Source organism: Sceloporus occidentalis, unplaced genomic scaffold (assembly GCF_023333645.1).
Source record: "Sceloporus occidentalis isolate IW3139 unplaced genomic scaffold, rSceOcc1.0.p SCAF_4, whole genome shotgun sequence".
NCBI lineage: Eukaryota > Metazoa > Chordata > Lepidosauria > Squamata > Phrynosomatidae > Sceloporus > Sceloporus occidentalis.
The window spans coordinates 190,925,268-190,948,690 of record NW_028316984.1 but is presented as its reverse complement, the minus strand read 5'-3'; the positions used below and the strand labels follow the sequence as shown (position 1 = coordinate 190,948,690).

Sequence of the window (23,423 nt, the reverse complement as noted above, 5' to 3'; positions counted from 1 at the left end):
GAAAATCTGTATCCCCATTTTGGGAGATGCATAAGTGAACCCTCTACACAGAGGCTTGATCACATCGTCCTGCACTTACAACCCCTTGCAGAAGCAGCAAGTATTCTATTTAAGCAGACATTCCACATATAACTATACCAGGGTTGTTTTTGTGGAGCATGAGTATTTTACTTACGTATGTCTTTTAACATTTGTGTATCTTTTATATATTTTACAATGTTTTTAGATTATTTTAATTGCTTTGAATTTTGTTGTGATGTTTTTAGTATGCTGTCTGTGAGCTGCCTTGGGTCCCTTCTGGGAGAAAGGTGGCGTGCAAATGAAATAAAATAAAATAAATAGATATCAATCCTTCTCTTGATTTTTCAACATTTTGGTGTGTCACAGCCTAGAACTGTAATGGATTTAATTGGCCTTATTACTAGTTGATGTATACAAGACGTACAAATCAACCAGCAAGTGCCATGGTTTTGGTTTTTTTGGTGTGTGTGTGCACAGAGGGGTTAACTTTTGTGCTACTATAAAATATATAGAATTCAAAGATCTAGCTGTGTCAGGCTGTACAATCACTATGTAGAGAGAGCCTGTAGCATCTTCAAGACTAACCGCACCACACTCTTATAGTGTTGCTATGCCACTATTACTGCTCTGGCTGCCTCCTGTTCGATTCTGGGGTTTGTAGTTCAGTGAGGCCCAAGAGCTCTCTGGCTCCGAATTCTAAATGTCCCTCCGTAAACAGCAAATCCCAGAGTGCAACAGGAGGCAGCCAGGACAGTAAAAGTGGAACAGCAGCACTATAGGAGTTAGTGCAGTAAAATCTAGTAAGTGAAAGAAGTTGGCAGCATGAGCATTTGTAGACTTGTTTACGAGGAAAAAAATGTTGTTTCGGACTTATGGCAAATTAAGGCAAATCTATCATGGGGTCTTCTTGGCAAGTTTCTTCAGAGTAGGTTTGCCATTGCCAATAATAATAATAATGAGAGCAGACATGGCATAGTGGTTTGAGTGTTGGGCTATGACTCTGGAGACCAGGGTTTGGTTCTCAGCTCAGCCATGAAACTCACTGGGTGACCTTGGGCCAGTCACACTCTCTCAGCCTCAGGGGACAGCAATGGCAAACCTCTGAAGCAATCTTGCCAAGAAACCCCCGTGATATGTTTGCCTTGTTGTTATGTGCCTTCAAGTCATTTCCAACTTATGGCGGCCCCTAAGGCAAACCTTTCATGGGGTTTTCTTGGCAAGTTTCTTCAGAGGCTTGCCATTGCCATCCTCTGAGGCTGAGAGTGTGTGACTTACCCAAGGTCACCCAGTAGGTTTGCCTTGAGAGTGAGCATTTAAGAGATTATAAATCCAGCTTTATAAAGAAAACTGGCAAATTTAATAATTCATCACACACACACACACACAAAATACACACACCACAAATTAAAGGAAATAGAACAGGCATGGGACCCAATTGTGAAATGCTATGAAAAGAAACAGTGTAAACATTGACTGAACATACAATTATAATGAAATGTTATGACAAAATGATATTTATATGGAATTATGGCCTGGAAACATTTTGCTAACTTGGTCAACGACGGAATTTTATTTTATTTGTATAGCTTTTTCTTTAAAAAAAACATTTTTGTATGATATATATATATATATATATATATATATATGTCTTTTCAAAAACAAAAAATAAGTAATTAATTAAAAATAAAAATAATTAATTAATTAATAATTAATTAATAATTAAACACACACCAGTGCGGTTAACTAAACTAAACTGAGAAGTGTTTGTGTCTTCTTCACTCAAGTATAATAATAAAATGTGGCAAGGGAAGAGGACAAGTCCTGAGGCAAAAAATAAGCACATTGAGAAGGGCTCTTCTTCTCCTTCTCCTTCCTGCCCTCCCTCAGCTCAGCATCCCTGGTTCCTCGGCCTCTGCTTGCTGGGCCTCGTCGTCCTCCCCTTCTTTCCTTGCTCCTTGTCGGCTTCCCTCAGCAGCACCAGGCCGGTCTCTGTGAGGCAAAAGTGCCCCCTTTTCTTCCTTCCTTCCATCCTCCGCCATGGAATCCCTCGAGGAGCTCTCCCTGGGGCCTTGCGCCGGCTCCCAATACTTGCGGCCCTTCCGCCTTCGCTACCGCCAGGTAAGGGGCCGCCCCCGCCCTTCCTCACCCTCGGCGGCCAAGCCTTCTACGCGAGGCCGCGGCTTCAGGGGCCTACCGTCCCCTGTGGGGAAAAGGCCCAAAACGCACGCTGCAGGGATAACCCAGTTTGAGGCCGCTCTAATTGCTTGCCCTGGGGGGAATCTGGGGACTGTGGTTTTGTGAGAGATTTAGGTCCCAAACACATTGCAGCAATAACCTAGTTGGAAATCGCTTTAACTGCCTTGGCTCAATGCTGGGGGATTCTGGGAACTGTAGTTCTGTCAGACATTCAGCCTTCTCTTTTAGAGAGAGCTCTTGTGCCACAATAAACTCCAGTTCCCAGAATTCCATAGCATTGATCCATGGCAGACTGCAAAAATAATCTGGTTTGACACCACTTTAACTGCCATGGCTCAGTGCTATGGAATTCTGGGAACTGTTGTTTGTTGTGACACCAGAGAGAGAAGATTAAATGCCTCAAATACTACTATTCCCAGGTTTCCAGAGCACTGAGCCATAGCAGATTAAAGTGGTGTCAAACTGGGTTATTTCTGCAATGGGGATGCAGCCCAAATTATTTTTGACTGATGGTGACCCTAAAGCGAAGCTGTCCTGGGGTTTTCTTGGCAGGGTTTGTTCAGAGAAGGATTGCCATTGCCTTCCCCTGAGGCTGAGAGAGTGTGACATGGGCAAGTCACCAGTGGGATTTTATGTTGCAGCAGGGAATCAAATACTGGTTTCCAGAGTCCTAGTCCAACACTCAAACTACTTTAGTTCTATCCTTTTTAATTTATTGTAAGCCACCTTGAATCCCATTTTGGGAGAAAGGTGGGATATAAATCAAAGAAAGAAAGAAAGAAAGAAAGAAAGACGGAGGAGAGAGGATCAGGGAACTGTTTGGAATGAAGCTAAGGGCTGCTATATTGTTTGAACTGAACTGTTATTATAAGAGCTTTTTTTAAAAAAAAACAATTTATTAATTGTATTTTGTTCTTTTGTTCTTGCAGTTGCGTGTTTTCAAGGCTGCTGCCACGCTGCAGAAATCAAGCAGTTTGAGGTCCCTTTAACTTCTGTGGCTCCATGCTCTGAAATTCAGGGGTTTGTAGTTTGGTGAGGCACCAGAGCTCTCTCCAAAAGAACGCTAAATATCTCACAAAACTACAACTTCCCAGAACTTCCCAGTTTAAGTGATGTCGAACTGCTTTCCCCCCGCAGTATGGCAGTAGCTCAAGTCCTTTCTGACTTATGGCAGCCATAAGATGAACCTATCACGGGGGGGTTTCTGAGGGTGAGATTTTGTGACTTGCATAAGGTCACCCTGTTGGTTTCTTTTTAAAAAGAAAAATAAATTTCTTTATTCATCATTTCAACAATATATTAACAATATGCAAACACATTAAACATTAAAAACACTCCCAACACTTCAACTTCCTATTGTTCACAATAACATAAAATATCCTCAGTAACATCACAAAATCCTACTGACATACCTTCACCAACATCCTCTGCTCATCTCCATTAATTAATGATCATTCTTTTCCCTTGTAGGACTTATACTATATATTACATATCCATCCTTTATCTTACTATTTCCCCATCATTACATATCCATTCCACATTCCTTCGCATCTTTCTCACCTCTTCTCCATACCTTCTTATCTTCCTCCTCTGTGTACCTTCACACCTTCTTCTCATCCCTTTTTCTCATATTCTCCTTCAATTATTCATCTCTCCCTTCCAATTCCTTACTCTTCACTTCCTCTCCTTTTCCTTCTCCCACTCAGTCTTTCCCTAACCCTTACTTTCTCTTACTCATTCAGTTACTCTTTCCCTCTCTCACTTACCCATACATCCTTTCACTTCCTCCCTATCTTCTTATTCATTCTCTATATCCTATTCCACATACCCTCCCACTTGCATTCCTCCTTCTCACATTTCCCATACCCTTCTCCGTGCATACCCTTAGCTAGGACTACCAACTAGCTAAGAGTATAACAAAGACATTAAAAAAATAATTAAAACAAATCTGCCTCTGGAGAGGGGCAAGGGAGGAAGTCGGGTGAATGGAGGTGAATGGAGACCCAGTCAGTTTCCATAGCCAAACCCTGGTCTGAAGTCTCCAGAGTTATAGTCTAATGCTCAAACCATTAGGTCACACTGGCTCTTCTTTTCTAAAAAAATCCTTCACTGAATGTTAATTGTTTTAATACTGTAAATAATTTAATTCTATTTTAATATTAACTTTTGTGTGCTTTTAATTTTATATTGTTCTATTGTGAGCCACAATTTTGAGGGGAAAGCAGGATATTATCACCTTTGAATTTCCCCAAAACAGACTCTTTCTACATATCTCCCAGGGGAAAGAAAAAGCTGAACAATGTTTAGGGTCTTTTCCACACTACATACTGTCTATAAGTCTAGAAATTTTCATCCCCTGGTGAAAGTCAAAAGCGTAATCTATCCTGGAAACACTGATCCTTCTCTATTTTCTCATCCAGCCAGCCTTTAGGGTGAATACAAGCAGTTATGCTTGCTGGAATTTTGTAAGTTCTTTGGCATCCTTTTTCTTTGCTTCAGCCTTTAGATTCTTTGTTACCCTTTGTTTTACCCTCGACTTATCCATGGTTCATATAAAAATCCATAATTTTGGCCTCAAAACCTGCCCTCGACTTATACATGAGGTCGACTTATAGTCAAATATATATGGTAGTTGTGGTGCCCAGAACTGGAAACAGTATTCCAGGTGAGGTCTGACCTAAGCAGAATAGAACGGTACTATCGCTTCCCATTCTAGACAATATATTTCTGTTGATGCCCAGAATGGCATTGATTTCTTGGCTGCCCATCATACTGCTGACTTGCTCGCCCAGGGCTGTTGGGGAGGAAACAGTGGAGTGCCCCCCACCTGCCTTCTTCTCCCCTCCTGCTGCCTTGCTTGCCTGCCCCTCAGTCAGCCACCTGCCACCTGGTCAGTTCCAGAAAGATTTGCTGGGGGATGGCTGGGCAGCCAGGTAAGTGAGACAGCAGGATGGGAAGACAGGGCTTCTTGTTCAGGCTTCTCCACTGCCTTCTCCTTTGGCCAACCCCCCCCCCCCCCCCACAACAACAGAGAAGCTGGAATGGGAGTCCATGCCCCTTGTTCTGGGGCTTCCCAACAGCCTGTTTCAGGTCTGGCACAGCTACGCATCCAGCAGCCTCGCCAGACCTGAAACAGAAGGCATCATACCCCCAATGGGGGTCGATGCTGTGGCCTCCTGACGTTCTGTTCCATGCCTGGCACAGCTCCTTACCCAGGGTTGCCATAACCCGGCTGCAACCAGGATTATCCTGGTTTTGGTGGCCCGGGGCCCCTCCTGTCCCGAGTGCCGCTAAAAACCGGGACAACCCCGGTTGCAGCACTTGACCGCGCTGCCCTCCTCCTCCTCCACCGAGCGGAGGAGGAAGAGGAGGGCCGCTCAGCCTGGGGCGGAGGGGGCGAAGGAGGAAGCCCCGCCCCGCCCTCCCTGCCTCCCAGCGCAGCCCTGGCCTCCCTGCGCGGCTGCGCGCCACCCTCCCCGCCTCCCTGCACGGTGTAGCCTAGAGAGCAGGTCTTCGGGATGCCCGCCACTCAGAGCTTTTGCCCGCCCACGTTGGTATATATACCCTGTCACATGCATTACCTTCCAGGTAACAGTGAGAAAAGAAAAAAAAGGCCATAAATCGTTCATGTTTCACTGGGAGTCTAAATGCCTCATCTTTTAAATGTATACCGCGTCAGTATTCTTGTAATTCTTTATCACAGGATCATTTTTGAGACCCTAAACACCTTTACTTGTCATATGCAAATTTCTCCCGAAGCTGACTAATGGGAAAGAAGCAATCAGCCCTCCACTTGGGTTGGTTTTCAATGGCTTGGTGAAGGAAGAGATTTTGCCTTGCTTGTAAATAGGAAGGGCTTTGGGGTAGCAAAAGGCTGCAGAAATAGTTTGACCCCCCCTTAAACATCCATGGCTCAGTGCTATGGGATTCTGGGAATTGTAGTTTCTTGTGGCACCAGAGCTCTCTTGACAAAAGAAGGCTGAATGGTCCACAGAGCTACAGTTCCCAGGATTCCATAGCCTTGAGGAGGAGGAGGAGGAGGAGAAGGGGGGAGCAGAAGGAGGAGGTGGTGGTGGTGATAAGTGGCCAGAGGCATCAAGTTTTTTTAAATTTTAATGCTAACAAGTCTCCCTTGTTTTGACAATGATAGTGTGATGATGATGATGATGATGATGATGATGATATGAGTCAGCTTGAGAGGCATGCAGGCACTGTTTCAGAAGCCGAGAGAGTGTCACCTTCCAAAGTGTGTTTTGGGTGCTTTTAATGCTAACAAGTCTCCCTTGCTTTGACAATGATAGTGTGATGATGATGATGATGATGATGATGATGATGATGATGATATGAGTCAGCTTCAGAGCCATGCAGGCACTGTTTCAGAAGCTGAGAGAGTGTGACTTTCCAAAGTGCCTTTTCTGTGTGTTTTTGGTTCTTTAATGGTGATATTGATATCAGCAAGCCTCTGAGGCAAGGCCAATGTAAATTGCTGTGATTTTTACAATCTCATGCACAGTGAAGAAAAACCACAGTCCCTTGACCAAGTACACACTTCTGAGAAGTACACTTGGTGCAAGAACTGTGAAACCACCTGGACATGTTCAATATGCATAGCCATGTTAAACCATGCTAAGTGTTAAACTCAACAAGGGGTTTGGTTATGGAATAAGTTTCAGAAATATGCAAGAGGCCATGTTAAGTAAAGCCATGGTCAATGCCCAAATGTGCTATTTGGAATGGGGAGGGGGGAGGGGGGTGGCCAGAAAGGGAAGTCCATTTCTGCCATCTGTCTAGGAATAATGCCAAAATGCCATCCATTTTGATCATGCCTAAGAAACGTGCATTTATATTACCATTTTTAAAAAATCATCAATTTTTTTGCATGTCCTCCATTTTTTAAAAAATGTTGTCCTACATTTGTCCCGGTTTGGAGGTCCTGACTTATGGCAACCCTATCCTTACCCAGCAGCCATACCAGACCCAGAACAGAAGGCACTGCACACACACCCACACCCCAGCAGTGATGGATGGCTCGTTCCGGGTCTGGTACAACTGTTCAGCGAGTGAGAAAGGGAGGCAATCTCTTTTCTTGCTCATCCAGCAGCTGTGCCAATCCCATCTGGTTTACTGCCCCACTGGAATGTAACCTTGATACAGTTTTAACTGTCCTCTTTTGGAATCGTGGGTTTTGTAGTTCCGTGAGGTAGTAGAGATGTCCAGCACACAATTCTAAACACCAAAATACAAAGGATTCCATAGGATGGAGCCAGGGAGCTCTTAAAGTGGTATCATAGTGCTATAATTATGTACTGTGAAAGAGATCTATGACTGAGTGATTCTCACCATGTACAGAGTTCCTGCCCCTCTAGGGTTTATACTTGTTCATTTATAGATCTTTCAAACCCATGTAGATTGTTCTTCTTACACTCCTAATTCTCATAAATCTTTACTACTGCCCATGCTTGGTGGAACTGATAAGCATTGAAGTCCAAAATATTGGTAAGCCCAACTTTTCCACATCCCTGGCATAAAGGCTGCAGCCCTCTTCCCCCAGTTGTCTGCCTTCAGTACTTAGTGTTCAGAATTTCCCGTTTCTCTAATAGAAGGCTCTTTTTCTAATGGCTAAGGCGATAGTGTTCAAAATGCCTTGCAATTTTCACAGCTATTGCAATGGAAATATAAAACCCCTTGATGGAGTCTCAGTGCTGATGCAAATTAAAAACACAAGCATAACGCTTTGGATAACAGAACATTGTCCATAGAGGAAATCTGTATTCCTTCCTCTGAACTGAGGAAGTAGGTGTCAGAATTTTTTTAAAACAGAAACAACTTTTTACTCATCCAGTGAAGGATTTACATTGGATGAGGCATTCCTCATTTCACGTATTCTCAATTTAGTCTGTTGATTATGAGTTTGATGAGCCAAGCTGTCACTTGTCATTCTTCCTCGGCAGTTTGCAGTGAGTGCAGAATAACTGAATACTTAGCCTGTATTTTAAGGCTAACAGTCCAGTGCAGATTTATTTGGAAGTAGGACCCACTGAGTCATACAAATGAAACTTGCTCCAGGTATGCATGTATAGGAAATCAGTATGCTGTAGTGGTTTGAGTGCTGGACTGGAACTCTGGGAAACCAGGATTCAAATGACTGCTTGGCCATGAAAACCAATGGGTGACCTTGGGTAAGTCACATTCTCTCAGCTTTAGAGGAAGGCAATAGCACCCCCCACACACACACTTTGAACAAATCTTGCTTGGAAAATAGATAGGTTCATGTTAAAGGTAAAGGTAGTCCCTTGACATGAATGTCTAATTGTAACCAATTGTAGGGGATAGTGCTCATCTCCATTACTAAGCTGAAGAGCCAGTATTGTCCAAGGACTGCTCTGGTGGTCATGTGGCCAGCATAACTGCACCAAACACTGTTACTTTCCCACCAAAGTGGTATTTATTGATCTGCTTGTATTTGCATGCTTTCGAACTGTTAGGCTGGCAGAAGCTGGGACTAGTGACAGGAGTTCACCCCATCATGCAGCACCCAGGCCTTGAACTGCCAACCTTCCAATCTTCTGATCATCAGAACTGGTGTTTTAACCATTAAGGCACCACATCCCACAGAAGATCCTCATAAGTCAGCAATGACTTAAAGGCACACAACAACAACACATGCACATACAGGATTGGACTGTTCATTTACATTACTGGTTCTGGACACGGGGAGGCTCATTATTTCAGTACCTCAAAAATTTTATACAGGAAGTACTGATCTCCATGATTTTGAAGAGAAAAGGTGAGTCATTCCATCCAGACGTGAGTGAAGCCTCATAGAGGAATATCACACTATTCAGTTATTTTGGGTTGTTCTCTTTGAAACCTGCTTCTCCCATACCTGGAAACATAATGGAATTGCAGTGCATTCTCTGCACCATCACTGCATTTGTGTTTCCTTGCACTTGAAATGTGACAATACAATTTATACTACTTCATTTGGTCAACATCCTGCTTCATGATTATACATTTGCATAATCACACAATTACATAATGACACTATTATGGAACCACCCCCCACTTCTGCTCAGTTTGGGAAGAGAAATACACACCATCACTTCCACCATTTATTTCTATAATTTCCCTACAAACCAGCACTTGCCCAGTTCTATTTCTGTACATCAGTTGCCTTTAAACTTTTGATTATTTGCTCTTTATTTCCTCTTTAAACCTTTCCTGGTGTTCCTGGGCATTAATCCTTATTAGGTTTACATTGTAATCACACTACAGTGGGCCCTCCACATTTGCTGGGGTTAGGGGCACAGGTCCCCCGTGAAAGTGGGAAAACCGCAAATTAAATATTTTTACTTGAGAGAACGTTTCTAGGAATCTCTAGGTCCTCCAGTGCAACTTTGTGGTCAACATCTGCTGGAAGCTGACCATAGAATTCTGCCAAAGGACCTACAAATGCCTAGAGAAGTGTTCTCTCTAGGAATCTCCAGGTCTTCCAACAGTGCATCTTGCAAGAGTTGTCTACAGAGTTGCACTGGAGGATCTAGAGATTCCTAGAGAGGACATATTAATAAAATCCGTGAATAATCAAATCTGAAAAAGTGGAAGGCCGACTGTATTACTATATGCCCCTTATTTATTTATGTTTTTATTTTAAAGTAATGTAAAAGCATGCTGGAAAATTGAGAATGAACCTGTAGCAGTTCTCTTAGGACTCCTTACTGCTGGTGTCCTCACAGCCAATCCACAAGAAGTAGTCTGGGTTTTCCCTCTGAGGTATCTTCAAGGAATTTCCAAGGAAGGAGCAATGAAACCATACCTATACCATGCCCACTATCCTCCTAGTATTGTAACAAAGCAGAATGAAACATTCTCACCCAAAGCGAGGATGAAATATGGAGTGTTATTAACAGTAGAAAATAACCAATTTCCTAACAACCCAACAGCGTTTCAGCATGGTACAGCACTGGGAAAACTACAATATCATACAATAAGCTACAGTCTAAGATAGGACTAACACAGTGCAGTTGTGTGTAATAGTTTTATGTAATAAGCTCAACAGTTTAGAATTAAATCCAAATGATAGCATGAAGAGTGGTTACATGGCTAATTTTTGTCCAGCCTGGCAACTTTTAGAGTACTTCGTTATATGAGTTCATTGCTGTTGCTTATTTGTTTGTGTTTTGTTCCATAGGGCTGTTTTTCTTATGGGGGCAAACACATATTTTTTTATTCCCCCCCCCCCCTTTTTAATGTGAGTCCAATGTCTCAAAATTTTCCTTAAGAACATAAGAAGTAACAGAGCAAAAAGCTATTTAGTCCAGTTTCTCCAGATAAATGTCTGAGGAAAGCTTAACAAGCAAGCCCTGGGGCAATAACTATATGTACTTTCCTTAATGTACTTTAACCTTCCTGTGCATGAATTCCTTAAAGGCACCAGATCTTGTCTGATCTTGGAAGCTAGGCAGAATTATCCTTGGTTAGTACTTGGATAGGAGACCGCCAGTGTATACCAGGTGCTGTAGGCTATATTATCAGAGGAATGAACTGGCAAAACCACCTCTGAGTACTCCTTGCTTAAGAAAACCCTATGAAATTCATGGGGTTACCCTAAGTTGACAGGTGACCTGAAGGCATATGTACACACACAAGCACCTTTCACTCAGTCTTTTCCTCTCCTTCCTTCCAGTCAACTTCCTTATGCATACAATCTTTCAATCTAGTGTCTTTACTCATGATCCTGGTCCCCTTTCCCTTTAATGTTAAGGACTGTGTACATCTAATGTGCTGCAATTTTCTTTGTGATTTTATTATTATTGTTAGCTGGCCTGGTCTCCTGTGTAGACAGGCAGGCTTCAAACAAATGATCCAAACCATTTAACAAAGGATAGGACACTATTAGGCTTCATCTAATGCTGTTATTTTTTTTCTTCCTTGTAAGACGCCATACCAGTAAGACTACAGGAATTAATCACCTTCTCCAAATCGCATAGCATTCAATACTTTTCCTAAGTATATGAGTCATAACCCAGAGTTTTAGAACAGAACAGCTTGGATGGTGCTTACCATAGCTTTATTATTTTTGTCCCCCTGGAAAAAAGATGTGCCATTTAAGAGATGGTACATGTCCCTCCAACCTAGGCTTTTAAGATGAATACTGATGAATCTCGGCAGTGCTTCTGTGAAGAAGTGTAACAGAGCATAGTTGTCAGTGCAAAGATACAAAATTAATTATCTGTGGATCAAATGTTTTGAAGCTGCCATGCCAGCACATTTGTTTATGAAAGTATCAAGGTAAGTGGTTATGTGAAATCTTGGTCTTTTGTAAAATATATATACAGTAGTTATGAACCATTTTTTGCTTGTTTCCTGTAACTGAGAATCAGAGCATGGAATGGATAAGAGCAGGTTACTATCTATCTAGTTTTATTACTGCTTTTCTGGCAGAAAGTAACCTACAGATCCGCCATACAATGGATAATTAATATTATAGCCCAGATTTAAACAATGCTTAACCTACCAGCCCCAATACAGTCAATCAGTTGTATCTAACAGCCCACTAGATGTGCAGTTGGTACACTCTATTACAGTATGTGCTCCACCTGGAGGACATGACTAATTAAGTGACTTCTTTTGTTTTCTAGCTGTGTCTGCTTCAAGTAGACATAGTTCTGATAGGTGTCAGTGATACTGTCTGCATTTGGCAGAAGGTCTCACCCTATAACATCAAGGCAATAAGGATGGTATGGTTTACTCCTTGGTTTAGCTGATCAACTGCTTATCTGCTGTTTCCCATTATATCATCCCAGCTTGCTATTTGCTTACTTGGTGGGGGTTGCTACCATTGCTTCACTAAGGAGATCACTTGAACAATCAGCTATGGATCATGCCTTTTGCTCTAGGAATGAGAGAAGACGAGCCATACCTATCAGAGAAGGGACTTTGGTTCAATGGAAGATGGCATTTCCTTTTTGCAAATTCTGGGTGCAATCCATGGGCTCTCTAGTTGAAAGTATCTCAGGTAGCAAGGCTGGGAAATACTTTGCCTGGCTTTTGCTAGCCTAGACAGTCTTTGGCTAGATGGGCCAGTGGTCTTTCTCATTTAGAGCTCAGCTTTTCATGTAAAATTGTCCTAAATGCTTAGCTCTAAAGAGTATAAAAGCAGTGACTTGCTATCTGTTCTAACTATGTTTATGGATAGGAATTATTGAAAGATTGCTATACAGTACAGTATTTCAATGCTGAAATCAGGGGGTGCTTTATTAGCTTCACTTCAAAAACGAAATATGTGGCCTGCAGATATTGTTGGTGTCCAACTCTAAAAAGACGTAGTGAAGAAAAACAATGATAATGGGTAACTGGAGATTAAGTACAATGCAATTTGTAGATATGAGGCATATGGTTTCCTACTGGCAAGATTTATTAATGAGAAAGAAAAGGAAAAGTTCTGTGCTATACGTTTGCCAAATCCAGAACATGAACAGGATATGTCACCTTTAAGAGGCAATGCTTGTTTCTTCAGTGCAATACTTGTGTGGAAACAGCCAGAATCTGTTCATGCATAAATAAGGTCTTTTTATTAAAGGTGTATCATCCTAACAGAGACTCTGAGTACTTCATAAGAAATGATGAGTAATGGTCTCAGAGTCTTTACAAAGAATCTTACAGAGAAGAGGAAAATCCATCAGGTCTGAGACTATCTTCCATCACAGCAGAGCTTTGCTGGGAAAAGGTGATGAAATTCTGCCTTCTTTCCAACTTTCAAAGGTGCAAAAGTTCCTGCAGGTTGTGAGCTTGGTAGCCCTTATTTTGTGCTATAACCTAGGCTTGAGAATAAGTGACGTTTTGTTGCCTGCTGTTTGCTATATAACATATTTGTAGTACTACATCTTAACCACTTACTCAAGTTGAATAATCATATTTTATAATTAGTATGAGCCAAGTTTGCTAGCAAATCTCTATTCTGTGAAGACCGCTTTGTTCTGTGAGCAGCAAATGAATAAGGACAGTTTTTTTCTGGTTTGTGTGTGAACTTGATTTTCTTTACTGCTTTTAATTTAGAAAGCATCTTCTCCTTTCCTTTATCAAGAGTTTGCTTGTCTTCAGTCATGTCCCTTAAACATTGACCAGAGCTTCATTAATATATTAACACTCAGGTTTAAACAAACTTTTAAAGGTTAGTTTCCTTCAATGGCTCACTTAATGGCACACCAAAGTCATGAGCTCTGATCGAAAAAACATTAATTATTTGCTCCTTGCTGGGTCCCAATCGTCTAAATATTTCATATGGAGTCTGGGAGAGAATCCTGGAGCCTGGGACAGAGCAGCTGGCCTGGACATGGGCTGATGCCTCAGTTGACAGGTTGTTGGATTAGAAAGAATATCAAAGGCAGCAAGCAAGATTAGGGATAAGTGAACATCTGACAGCAGTTTCCAGCAGGGGAGAACAGATGATAAACAATGGGAATGGGGTACTTGGGGGGAGATGAGAGGTGAGAAGGCCATGGGAAAAGTGTGGCGGCAATCACTAAAGCTCCAGGTTGCTGCGCCTCATGAATAGAACAGGAAATAGGATTTGCAGGGACAGATGTGATGAGCGGTGATGAATACATTATAGGCCAAAGAAAGGCAAAACTCCTCAAGGTGAGTGATGTTCTTTCCATGAATCTGTGCAATATAATCATGGGAAAGTATTTGCCTTTCAAAGGATGACATTTGGGATATGCTCTACAGCAAGAGATTATATTAATTTGAGGATAGGGACTCATGTTTCACCATTAATTTTAATAAAATATTTATACTGCTAAGAGGGTTTCATCTGGGTGCAAGAAGAAAAGAAGGGTAGCAGAGATTAGGGTGATATTATTATTATTACTATTGGCTCTGTCTATGTGCAAATCTGTGTATAAAACTGAACAGCACAGATAATAGAATCATGGAATCCATCTCAATAATTCTATGATTCTATCTCTTTTGGCTTCAATGTATGCAGCTGGGCCCTTTCTAAATGTCTTTTTTATTCAAAGATATAGTCGTGTTAATCTGTAGAATCAATATGTAGAGAGATCTTGTAGCACCTTTGAGGCTAACTGAAATGCTGCCAGCTTCTTTATCTCAGTCTCAAAGGTGCTACAAGATTTTTCTATGCTCTTTTTTATTCAGTTAGATTTAGCAGATTATTTATTACATAGAGCAAATATGCAATGGATCTGGCGGTTTCTTACAACTAGTGTGCCAACCACAAGTGTATCACTTGCAGCTATTAGTTGTGCCAGAGAGAGGGTTTCAGCATAGAACAGTGATGACAAACCTATGGCATGCGTGCCAGAGGTGGCACTCAGAGCCCTCTGTCTGGGCGCATGTGCCGTCACCCTAGCACAGAGTATGCCAGAGTTTGTTACTGGAAAGCCAGAGGGACATGGCACTTTGCAATAAATAAGTGGGTTTTGCGTTGCAATTTGGGCACTAGGCCTCTAAAAGGTTCACCATCACTGGCATAGAACAAACTGCCATCCCAGTGACCCAAGATACAAGAGCCCTGCCAACTCTTTCCTTTGGGCAGCATATTTACAGTCTGGCCCACTGGTTTCAGTTAAACCTGGAAGGGACTGAATTTCAGCCCATTTAGCCCTCTTGAAGTCTGTACATATAATGTGATAGCTGTTGATACCTAGACACTGAGTAGATTTTTGTACCTTTAAAATACAGATTTCCTGTCTAAAGCTAACAGAACTTACTGGATCCATTATGAGTCTCCACCACCCCTCTTACATTTCAAACAATTTGATCAACTTTCAGCCCTAAAAGGCTAACACCTACAGTATAGCAAAGAGCTCAAATTTCCCCTTTCCTTTAAAATCAGTGTGGTATTAAGGGAAAAGGGACTCTACCTCATGTTCCCTTCGATTCAGTGTTTAGAGACTCAGAACCCATCTTTGGGAAGCATGTCTCACAGCCCTAACACCTGCTCCTTTGTGTGCTCATTTTCTTTGATGCTGCATTTCCAATTTATCCTGATTTTTTAAAAAAAAGTAAAATGTTACTCTTTCGGGTTTTGTAGTTGGTTGGTTTACAGACATTCTAGTTTCATGCACATATTTAAAATACCCACATAGACTTCACACTGAATATATTGAGCTATATGAAATAAACCAACTGTCAAGAAGCTAAAGGTCAGAGCCTGCCTGTACTCTTTAAATATATTTTGGGTCATCGACTTTGCTCAATCTAAGCAAGCCTAGGTCTGGCCAGTACATAAAGAATGCTATCTATCCATCTACCTGTCTATCTATCTATTTATCTATCTGTCATCTATTTCAGGGGCTCCCAACCTTTTTGACTCGTGGAGCCCTTATTTCTATGGCAGAACCCCTAAGAGGCCTACTCTGTGTTTCGCAAGTTAATGGTGTTTAAAAGTATATATAAGAATACAGTCGTCCCTCTGTGTGAACTTCGAATCAGCGTTCCTCCATTACACACAAGGGGCAAACGGAGGGACATAAAATGGGGTCCATGCCCATGGATTTTAATATTGACGGGTTATCATTTTGGAGGGGGAGGTTTGGAACTGATCCCCCACAAAAACAGAGGGGCAACTGTATTCTTATTCTTTAATTTCATTCAATTTTCATTTCTTTTATTTTCCTGGAGTGGCCATGGAGCACCTGGGAAGTGCATGTGGAGCCCTAAAGACTCTTTGGAGTATAGGTTGGGACCACCTGATCTATTTAAAAGCATGATTTGGAAGATACACAAGTACATGGTACCAATTGAATCTGAACATCCATTTAAATTTCTGGATGTTAGCATTTTAATATCTTGCATAGTCATTGCTCTACTTCCCCATGAGACTTGGTTTTTGTCTGTTGTTGTTGTTGTAGTTGTGTGCCTTTATTTCTGACTCACAGCAACCCTAAGGTGAACCAGTCACAGGGTTTTCTGGGGCTGAGAGTGTGTTGACTCACCCAAGGTTATCCAGTGGGTTTCCATGGCAGAGTGAGGAATTGAATCCTGATTGCCAGAGGTGTAGTTCAACACTCAGAGCACTACACCATGCTGGTTCTCAAGTGCACCTATACTTTAGCATTTAGCATTTTGGCATTTAGGAGGAGCTTCCAAACCCACCTTTCAAGGACAGCTTTCAGGTAGAATAATGCTTCTTCTGGAGCCTTTTAATCTTTCTTTTATCTTGTGTTATGGATTTTTGTTTTGTTTTTAAAATACTGTTATGGGCAGCCTCTAGTCAAAGTGAGGTAGAACAGGGAAAAAACAACCCTTAGGTTAAATGAAGTTATCTAATCTAGGTAGAAGATGAGCCCCATTGTAAAGTGAGCTTGTCTAATTCAGGTGCTTACCTGCCCTCTCTTATGTGTGACTATTAGCATAGGGAAGATATTTACAATTCTCAGCCAAGATTACCTCTTGCGATTAAGTAACTTGCAGGTGCTTTATGTGCTCCTGAAACCAGTCAGCAACATGAATTCATGCAGCTGCTAACTGAACAGTCATAAAAAAGGAGATGCCTTACCTACACTTGATTGACTTTTTCATAGAATCATAGAGTTGGAAGAGACCACAAGGGCCATCCAGTCCAACCCTCTGCCCTGCAAGAACTCACAATCAAAGCACCCCCGACAGATGGCCATATCTGTCATATTGCTTAATTGCTTGTTTGACAGCCACCTAAATCCTGGTGGAGAGGCAGCATATAAATAAAAATTATTATTATTTATTATTGCTGTAAGCAACTGTTTACTCACTGTGGGAATCAGGGAGCTGGATATCAAGGGGTTAGCCTTATTGTTTGTTTGTTTTTTTTAATTGAAGGGTGACCAGTTTCTTTGACCAGGGGTAGCTACCCCACAAGGTTTAAGGCCAGCATCCATTCTCTGCAGCTGCAGATACTGTGCTTGCAGCACACGTTTGTCGACAACCACCTTGTGGTGCAGAAAAGGACCAGAGTGCCTTTGTCCATCATAGAGCTCTGAGCTGTTATCATTTTGAGTGTTTTGTCCTGCTTTTAGGAATTTTAAGAGCTTGCTGAAGTGCTTTTTAGGTTATGGTGTTTATTGCATTGTCTAGGATCATAGCTTTTGCCACTGTGGGGACAACACTTTATACTTTGCTGGAGATGCAAAGTTTCAAAGGCCACAGGAAGTGGGTTCAAGCTTCAATCACTGTATATGTCTGGTTTAATCATTAAATTTAGTTGAACATTAAGTAATAAATGTGTATGTATGAAGTGATTCTCAGTGGTGAAATGCTTGTGAGTCTTGACCTGGACACCCTATTTACAAAGAAGTGAATGGATGTTATTCTTTACATATCTAACATGACTATTGCAACAGCTAACTGATGATAGATAGATAGATAGATAGATAGATAGATAGATAGATAGCACAGTTTGAAGAGATGGCCAGTTGTTGTGTGTTATGAAAGCCAGTTAGAATTCTGGTAGCATCTGTCCATTTTGTATTGATTTTTGTAAAGAAGTGGGAGAGGTGAAAGGTCCTTGTGACTTTTTTGTATGAGGGTCTTGTGAGAAAGTCTTAGGGGAGAATTTAAAGATTATTTCTGAGCTTTGCCTTCCATTAACCCCCTGCTGCTGTTCTTCATCAAGTTATTTTAATGGTTTTCAGAGCAAGTGAGCGGAAAATGGGTTCTCTAGAACTTTCTTGAGGAGGCTGACCTGCAAACAGCCATGGCTTTGGGGGGGAATGCACACTGGTGCTTGTTAAAATATTCTTATGATTCTGATTTAAGATGTGAAGATGTATTTTTGAAAAAAGATCCAAATACCTAAAGATTAGAATTGTAACCTGCTAAAAATACTGTTCTTTTGGTGCTTTGCCAATAATGTTGGATGGCCCTTCTCTTTGAGGAAATGAGATGTTGGGAAAGTTATGGCAGAGCGCTTGTTTGGGTGGAATAATTATCTGTCTCTGTAGCCTTCATTGTCCTATTTTAGTGGAGAGGTTAGTTGCATATAGTTAAATCCCTCTACTTCCCTTGCCAATGCTATACATGGGGAAATCTCATCATAAGTCTATGTCTCTCCTCCCACACCAGAACTAGCACTGGCTTACTTCAAGGATGGATCTGAATCTTTAAAGAATGCATTTGGTATTTTAATTACATTATTTATGCTATCCTTCCTGCATAGAGTATGGATTGCCATTTGTTTTCTCCTGAGAGCTATGGGCAAGATTGTGTACCTCTACTGGGGTAGTTAAACAGAAAGCAGAGGCAGCAACAACAATAATAGCAAGGAAAAGAAGCAGCAGTAGCTGATGGCAATGAAAAGATGAAGGTAAGGATCGGTGATGGCTAGTTCTTGACAAGAAAACCCCATGGTAGGTTCACCTTTGGGTTGCCATTAGTCGGAAAGTACATAACAACAACAGCACCCTTGTCTTAGTGTAGCATGCATCCTGTGCTGAACTGCTGCCCAAATATTGTCAACAATGGGTTGGGGCTATAAAAATGTGAAACCGAACAAATGATTTAAAAATTGGGCATAACACTAAATAGTATAACATTTGGCATCAGCTCACTCATAGATTAAACGAAAGTGCCAAGCTATGAGTTGCATTTTCAGGAATTCATTTGTGTCGGTGCCAATTGCCCCACATCTGTATCCTAGGTTATAACCTTAATTTAATTGCTGACCTGAAGTTAGCCAAAAGAAAAAAAAGGCATGACTTGAACTTCCTAACCTATCAAGTTTCCTTGTGCTGGCAACATATCCTCCCCCTTTCAAGTATCAATTTCAATATACTACTGCATATTTGCTTGGAGAAAAAGAATAGGCTTTGTAGGGAGAATGTCATTACTTTGATGGTGATGGTGCTTGCTTTACATAATTTGTTGCTTAATATTTCCCATTTGTAGCCTGTATTTATTCACTCAGTTGTTCATCCCATTTTATCTTCACAACAATCCTATGAGGTGCCTTTTGCTGATGTGCTTGAGAGTCACTCGTTGCTCTTCATTCCTTGGTGGGAATTAGATCACAGGTCTTCCTGATCTGAGTGTGACACTTATCTGTTCCACTGTGCTAACAGACACAACTGTTTATTTACTATATTGTCAGAAAGTAAACCAAAGACTTATAAAGCTTAGGAGGAAAGGTTGTTTCAGGGTATGCCTAAAAAGGAGTCTTACTAGTACAAGATTGTTTTGACCATAAAGAGAAACGTTAACTTGTACATTACAGATTTTAATGTACCTATCCTGGGAGCTGATGGGTATGAAACAAGTACAGAGGCCAGGGCCACGGTATCAAATTAACATCACATAAGCAAACGTGTTCTCAGATGTTTGTTTTACCTGCTAATGGGTGGAAAAAATGGCACCTTCGAGCAGTAAACTATACCACCACAGCCATCTGGAAGCAGTTTGATTGCAGTCTCCTAGTTTAAAAACACACACACTCACTTTGAAGACTAAAATGGTTATGGCTTGTAAAAAGTATAGTATGTGACTTCAGATTGTGTTCATATTCCTCCCCTTGTTTGTTCCTTTGGGGGGAGGGTCTCTTACAGATTAACCTTACAACATTAAAATACTAACTTGATTTCATTATCATTTTGTCATGCTCTGGAGTTACAAGTGTGGGAGTTCCACAGCCTCTCTTTTTAGCTGCTTTGAATCCCATTTTGGAAAAACCGTGAAATATATATCTTATCATTTATTTATTTATTTATTTATATTATTTCTAACATGCCTTTCTCCCAAAAGGGACCCAAGGCGACTCACAATATAAAAACACATTAAAACATAAAATTTTAAAATAATTAAAGTAATTGAAACACTACAAAATTAAAATTTAAACATACAAAAGTTTAAAAATAATCTAAAACAGTCCCCGCCACTCCCAAATAATGATTTATAGCATGATTTTTAAAAGCCTTACTAGAGCCCACCCCCCTAATACTGGAACTTTCCAAGATGCATCCAGGTGGCAGAAAAGGCAGAAAATACAAATGGAAAGGCAGAAAGTGCAAACATGGTGATAAACATAAATAATAAGCTAATTAGATAATAATAGCCATAAACTTGTTTCCTGGAGTGAGCTCATTTTATGTGATGGTTTGGCTCTGCTGGAATTCCTCTGTGTTATACTTTAAAAGGATTATCAGAGGGCACTCCTCCTTTGAAAAGCTTCCTCCATTTGGAAGACTAGCTAGTCCATAACTGGTTAAATATAAATACATAACAGAAGAGAGCCAGCGTGGTGTAGTGGTCTGAGCGTTGGACTAGGACTCACGAGACTAGGGTTTGAATTCCTGTATAGCCATGAAAACTCACTGGGTCACCTTGGGCAAGTCACACTCTCTCAGCCTCAGAGGATGGCAATGGCAAACCCCCTGTGAAGAAACTTGCCAAGAAAACCCTGTGATCTTTAGGTTCGCTTTAGGGTCACTATTATGTCAGAAATGACATGAAGGCACACAACACACACACCAGTAGGAAGGGAGAACTGAAGCCTTGAAAATGCCCATCCAGCAGCATGCAGACAATGCACTGAGAAGGCATACCTCACTTGGTCAAAGTCTTCCCCACTCACTATGGAGAAATATATTTTATTTTAATTTTTATTTTAGAGATGGGGGAGCTATTTTCAATTATTGCATTCATTTGTTTGAACCATCCAAGTATTGTACTGAATCTTAGGATTGCCCTAGGCACCTCAGAGCTCCTATGGACATTGAGAACCACAATATCTAAACTAAACACAGCAATCTGAGTATTGTAGTTCACCAAATGCTGATGGCATTTATATTCCCCCCTTCCCTCAAGGAACCCAAGTTGGCATTGGGGCCAACTTGAATTATCTCCAGGAGATAAGCCACTGTGTGGGAGATTGGATTCCAAGACAAGGTGACCTTGTGCCTTTAGTTAAGAATTCAAACTCAGATCAATGTCCAGCCGTGTATCCACTGTATCAGTCTGGCTCTCCACCCTTAGAAGTGTGGGAAATGTCTCTTTTGAAAGAGCAGCAGTCTTTCTCTCCCACATCAGGAGGCATTGGAATGTCATGTTTCTCGTATTCATGTGTAGAAAGGAGCTCATTTCAGTTTGTTACACAGAAATCTGTACAAGTCTGAACGTGCTGCCCCTGTCTTGCAGTATACAATTTATGTTGAGAATTCCAATTTCACAATATCACATACAGAGTTGGCTCTGTGCCACCTTTCAAAATCCCCTATGGTTTAAAGTGGTGATTGGCAGTGAAGGTGAAACCTTTTTTTTCCCCCTCATCATTTTATATTTACGTGAAGGCCATGCTCAGAGTGATTCCTCTTGAGCAAAGCTAATGAAAACAATGCAGAGGTGAAGGCATGCTAATGGAAATGCACATGAACGAATCACACTGAGTTCAGATTGACCTGAAGGAACAGAGCGTGTAGGGGCATTGCCATAGTCACTGGAGATGTTAGCTGTTGACTCTACATGACAGTAGCTGGCATTAATAATACAGCTGGCAAACAAAAAACAAACTCATGCATCTCCATCAAATTATGAAGCCCCACTTTGTCTTCTCTTGCAAACCATTATAAATGTGAAATCAATTTCCATTAAGCTCAAATGGAAAGTGGTTAAACAAAATGGCTTTTCTACCTGATAGGAGCAGGGAACATAGCAGACAAGAAGAAAAGAAATGAGGAAGTTCATGCAGAGAAGAAAGATGCTCAGACCCTCTCGTATATGCATATTCTGGGTGAAATCTAATTTTTAATCTCAAATCTAGGGGCAAAACAGACCGGCAATAAGAGCCAGCTTGGGGATAGTATGGGGGTGTGGCAACCGCACACCCTGACCCCAATCTGGCTTCACACGGCCAGAATGACCAGACAGTGGGCAGTGTGGGAACACTCCTGTAGCGCAGTGACCAGTTGCCGCCGGAGCGGAGAAGACCTGCAGCGGTGGCAAAAAGGGCACCCTTCCCCAGCTAAATAGTTAGTTCAGAGCTTTGAATTATATTGTGTTTTTAAGGTATTGTGCTCCGCCTTGAGTACTACACCAGGAAAAGGTGCAATATAAAATAAATAAATGAAAAATAAAAATAAATAAATCAACAATGGCTCCTTTTCATCCTGGAGAGAAGTGACCAGTGGGGTCCCACAGGGCTCTGTCCTGGGCCCAGTGCTATTCAACATCTTTATCAATGACCTGGATGACAGAATTGGGAGCATACTTATCAAATTTGCAGATGACACCAAATTAGGGGGAATAGCTAATACCCCAGAGGATAGGATCAAGATTCAAAATGACCTGAATAGACTAGAAAGCTGGGCCAAAGCTAACAAAATGAAATTCAACACAGAGAAATGTAAGGTATTGCACTTAGGGCGGAAAAATAAAATGCACAGATATAGGATGGGTGACACCTGGCTGAATGAAACTACGTGTGAAAGGGATCTTGGAGTCCAAGTAGACCATAAGTTGATCATGAGTGAACAGTGCGAGGCGGCAGCTAAAAAGGCCAATGCAATTTTAGGCTGCATCAATAAAAGTATAGTGTCTAGATCAAGGGAAGTAATAGTGCCACTATATTCTGCTCTGGTCAGGCCCCACCTGGAATATTGTGTCCAGTTCTGGGCACCACAATTCAAAAAGGACATTGAGAAACTGGAACGTGTCCAAAGGAGGGCAACTAAAATGGTGAAGGGTCTGGAAACCATGCCCTACGAGGAATAACTTAGGGAGCTGGGGATGTTTAGCCTGGAGAAAAGAAGATTAAGAGGTGATATGATAGCCGTGTTTAAATATTTGAAGGGGTGTCACATTGAGGAGGGAACAAGCTTGTTTTCTGCTGCTCCAGAGAATAGGACCAGGAACAATGGATCCAAGCTCCAGGAAAAGAGATTGCAGCTCAACATTAGGAGGAACTTCCTGACAGTAAGGGCTGTTCGACAGTGGAACACACTCCCTCGGAGTGTAGTGGAGTCTCCTTCTTTGGAGGTCTTTAAGCAGAGGCTGGATGGCCATCTGTCAGGGATGCTTTGATTTGGATTTTCTGCATGGCAGGGAGTTGGACTGGATGGCCCTTGTGGTCTCTTCCAACTCTACAATTCTATGATTCTAAATGTTGACTTATCAAGCTCCCATTGATTTAATGGATCTATTCTAATTGAGACTAACAGCTAGGTATCAGCCTCTGTTGGTGCGGTTGTTTACACACCCTTGCATCACTCTGTATTTCC

The 23,423-nt window shown here is 41.5% G+C and overlaps 1 protein-coding gene across 2 annotated transcripts in view; it reads left to right on the top strand.

The window, feature by feature from the left end:
• Positions 1-1,839: 1,839 nt before the first annotated feature.
• Positions 1,840-23,423, top strand: part of NUDT14 (nudix hydrolase 14) — a 79,511-nt gene continuing 57,927 nt past the window's right edge. Inside the window, exon 1 of one of the 2 annotated variants that reach the window (XM_089522710.1) lies at positions 1,840-2,139. In XM_089522710.1, the coding sequence (XP_089378836.1) occupies positions 2,059-2,139 (81 nt within the window). In that variant the 5' untranslated portion in view covers positions 1,840-2,058. Of the gene's footprint in view, positions 2,140-8,940; positions 9,005-23,423 lie in introns of those variants that run through there. The other variant, XM_089522711.1, reaches the window with a different exon arrangement.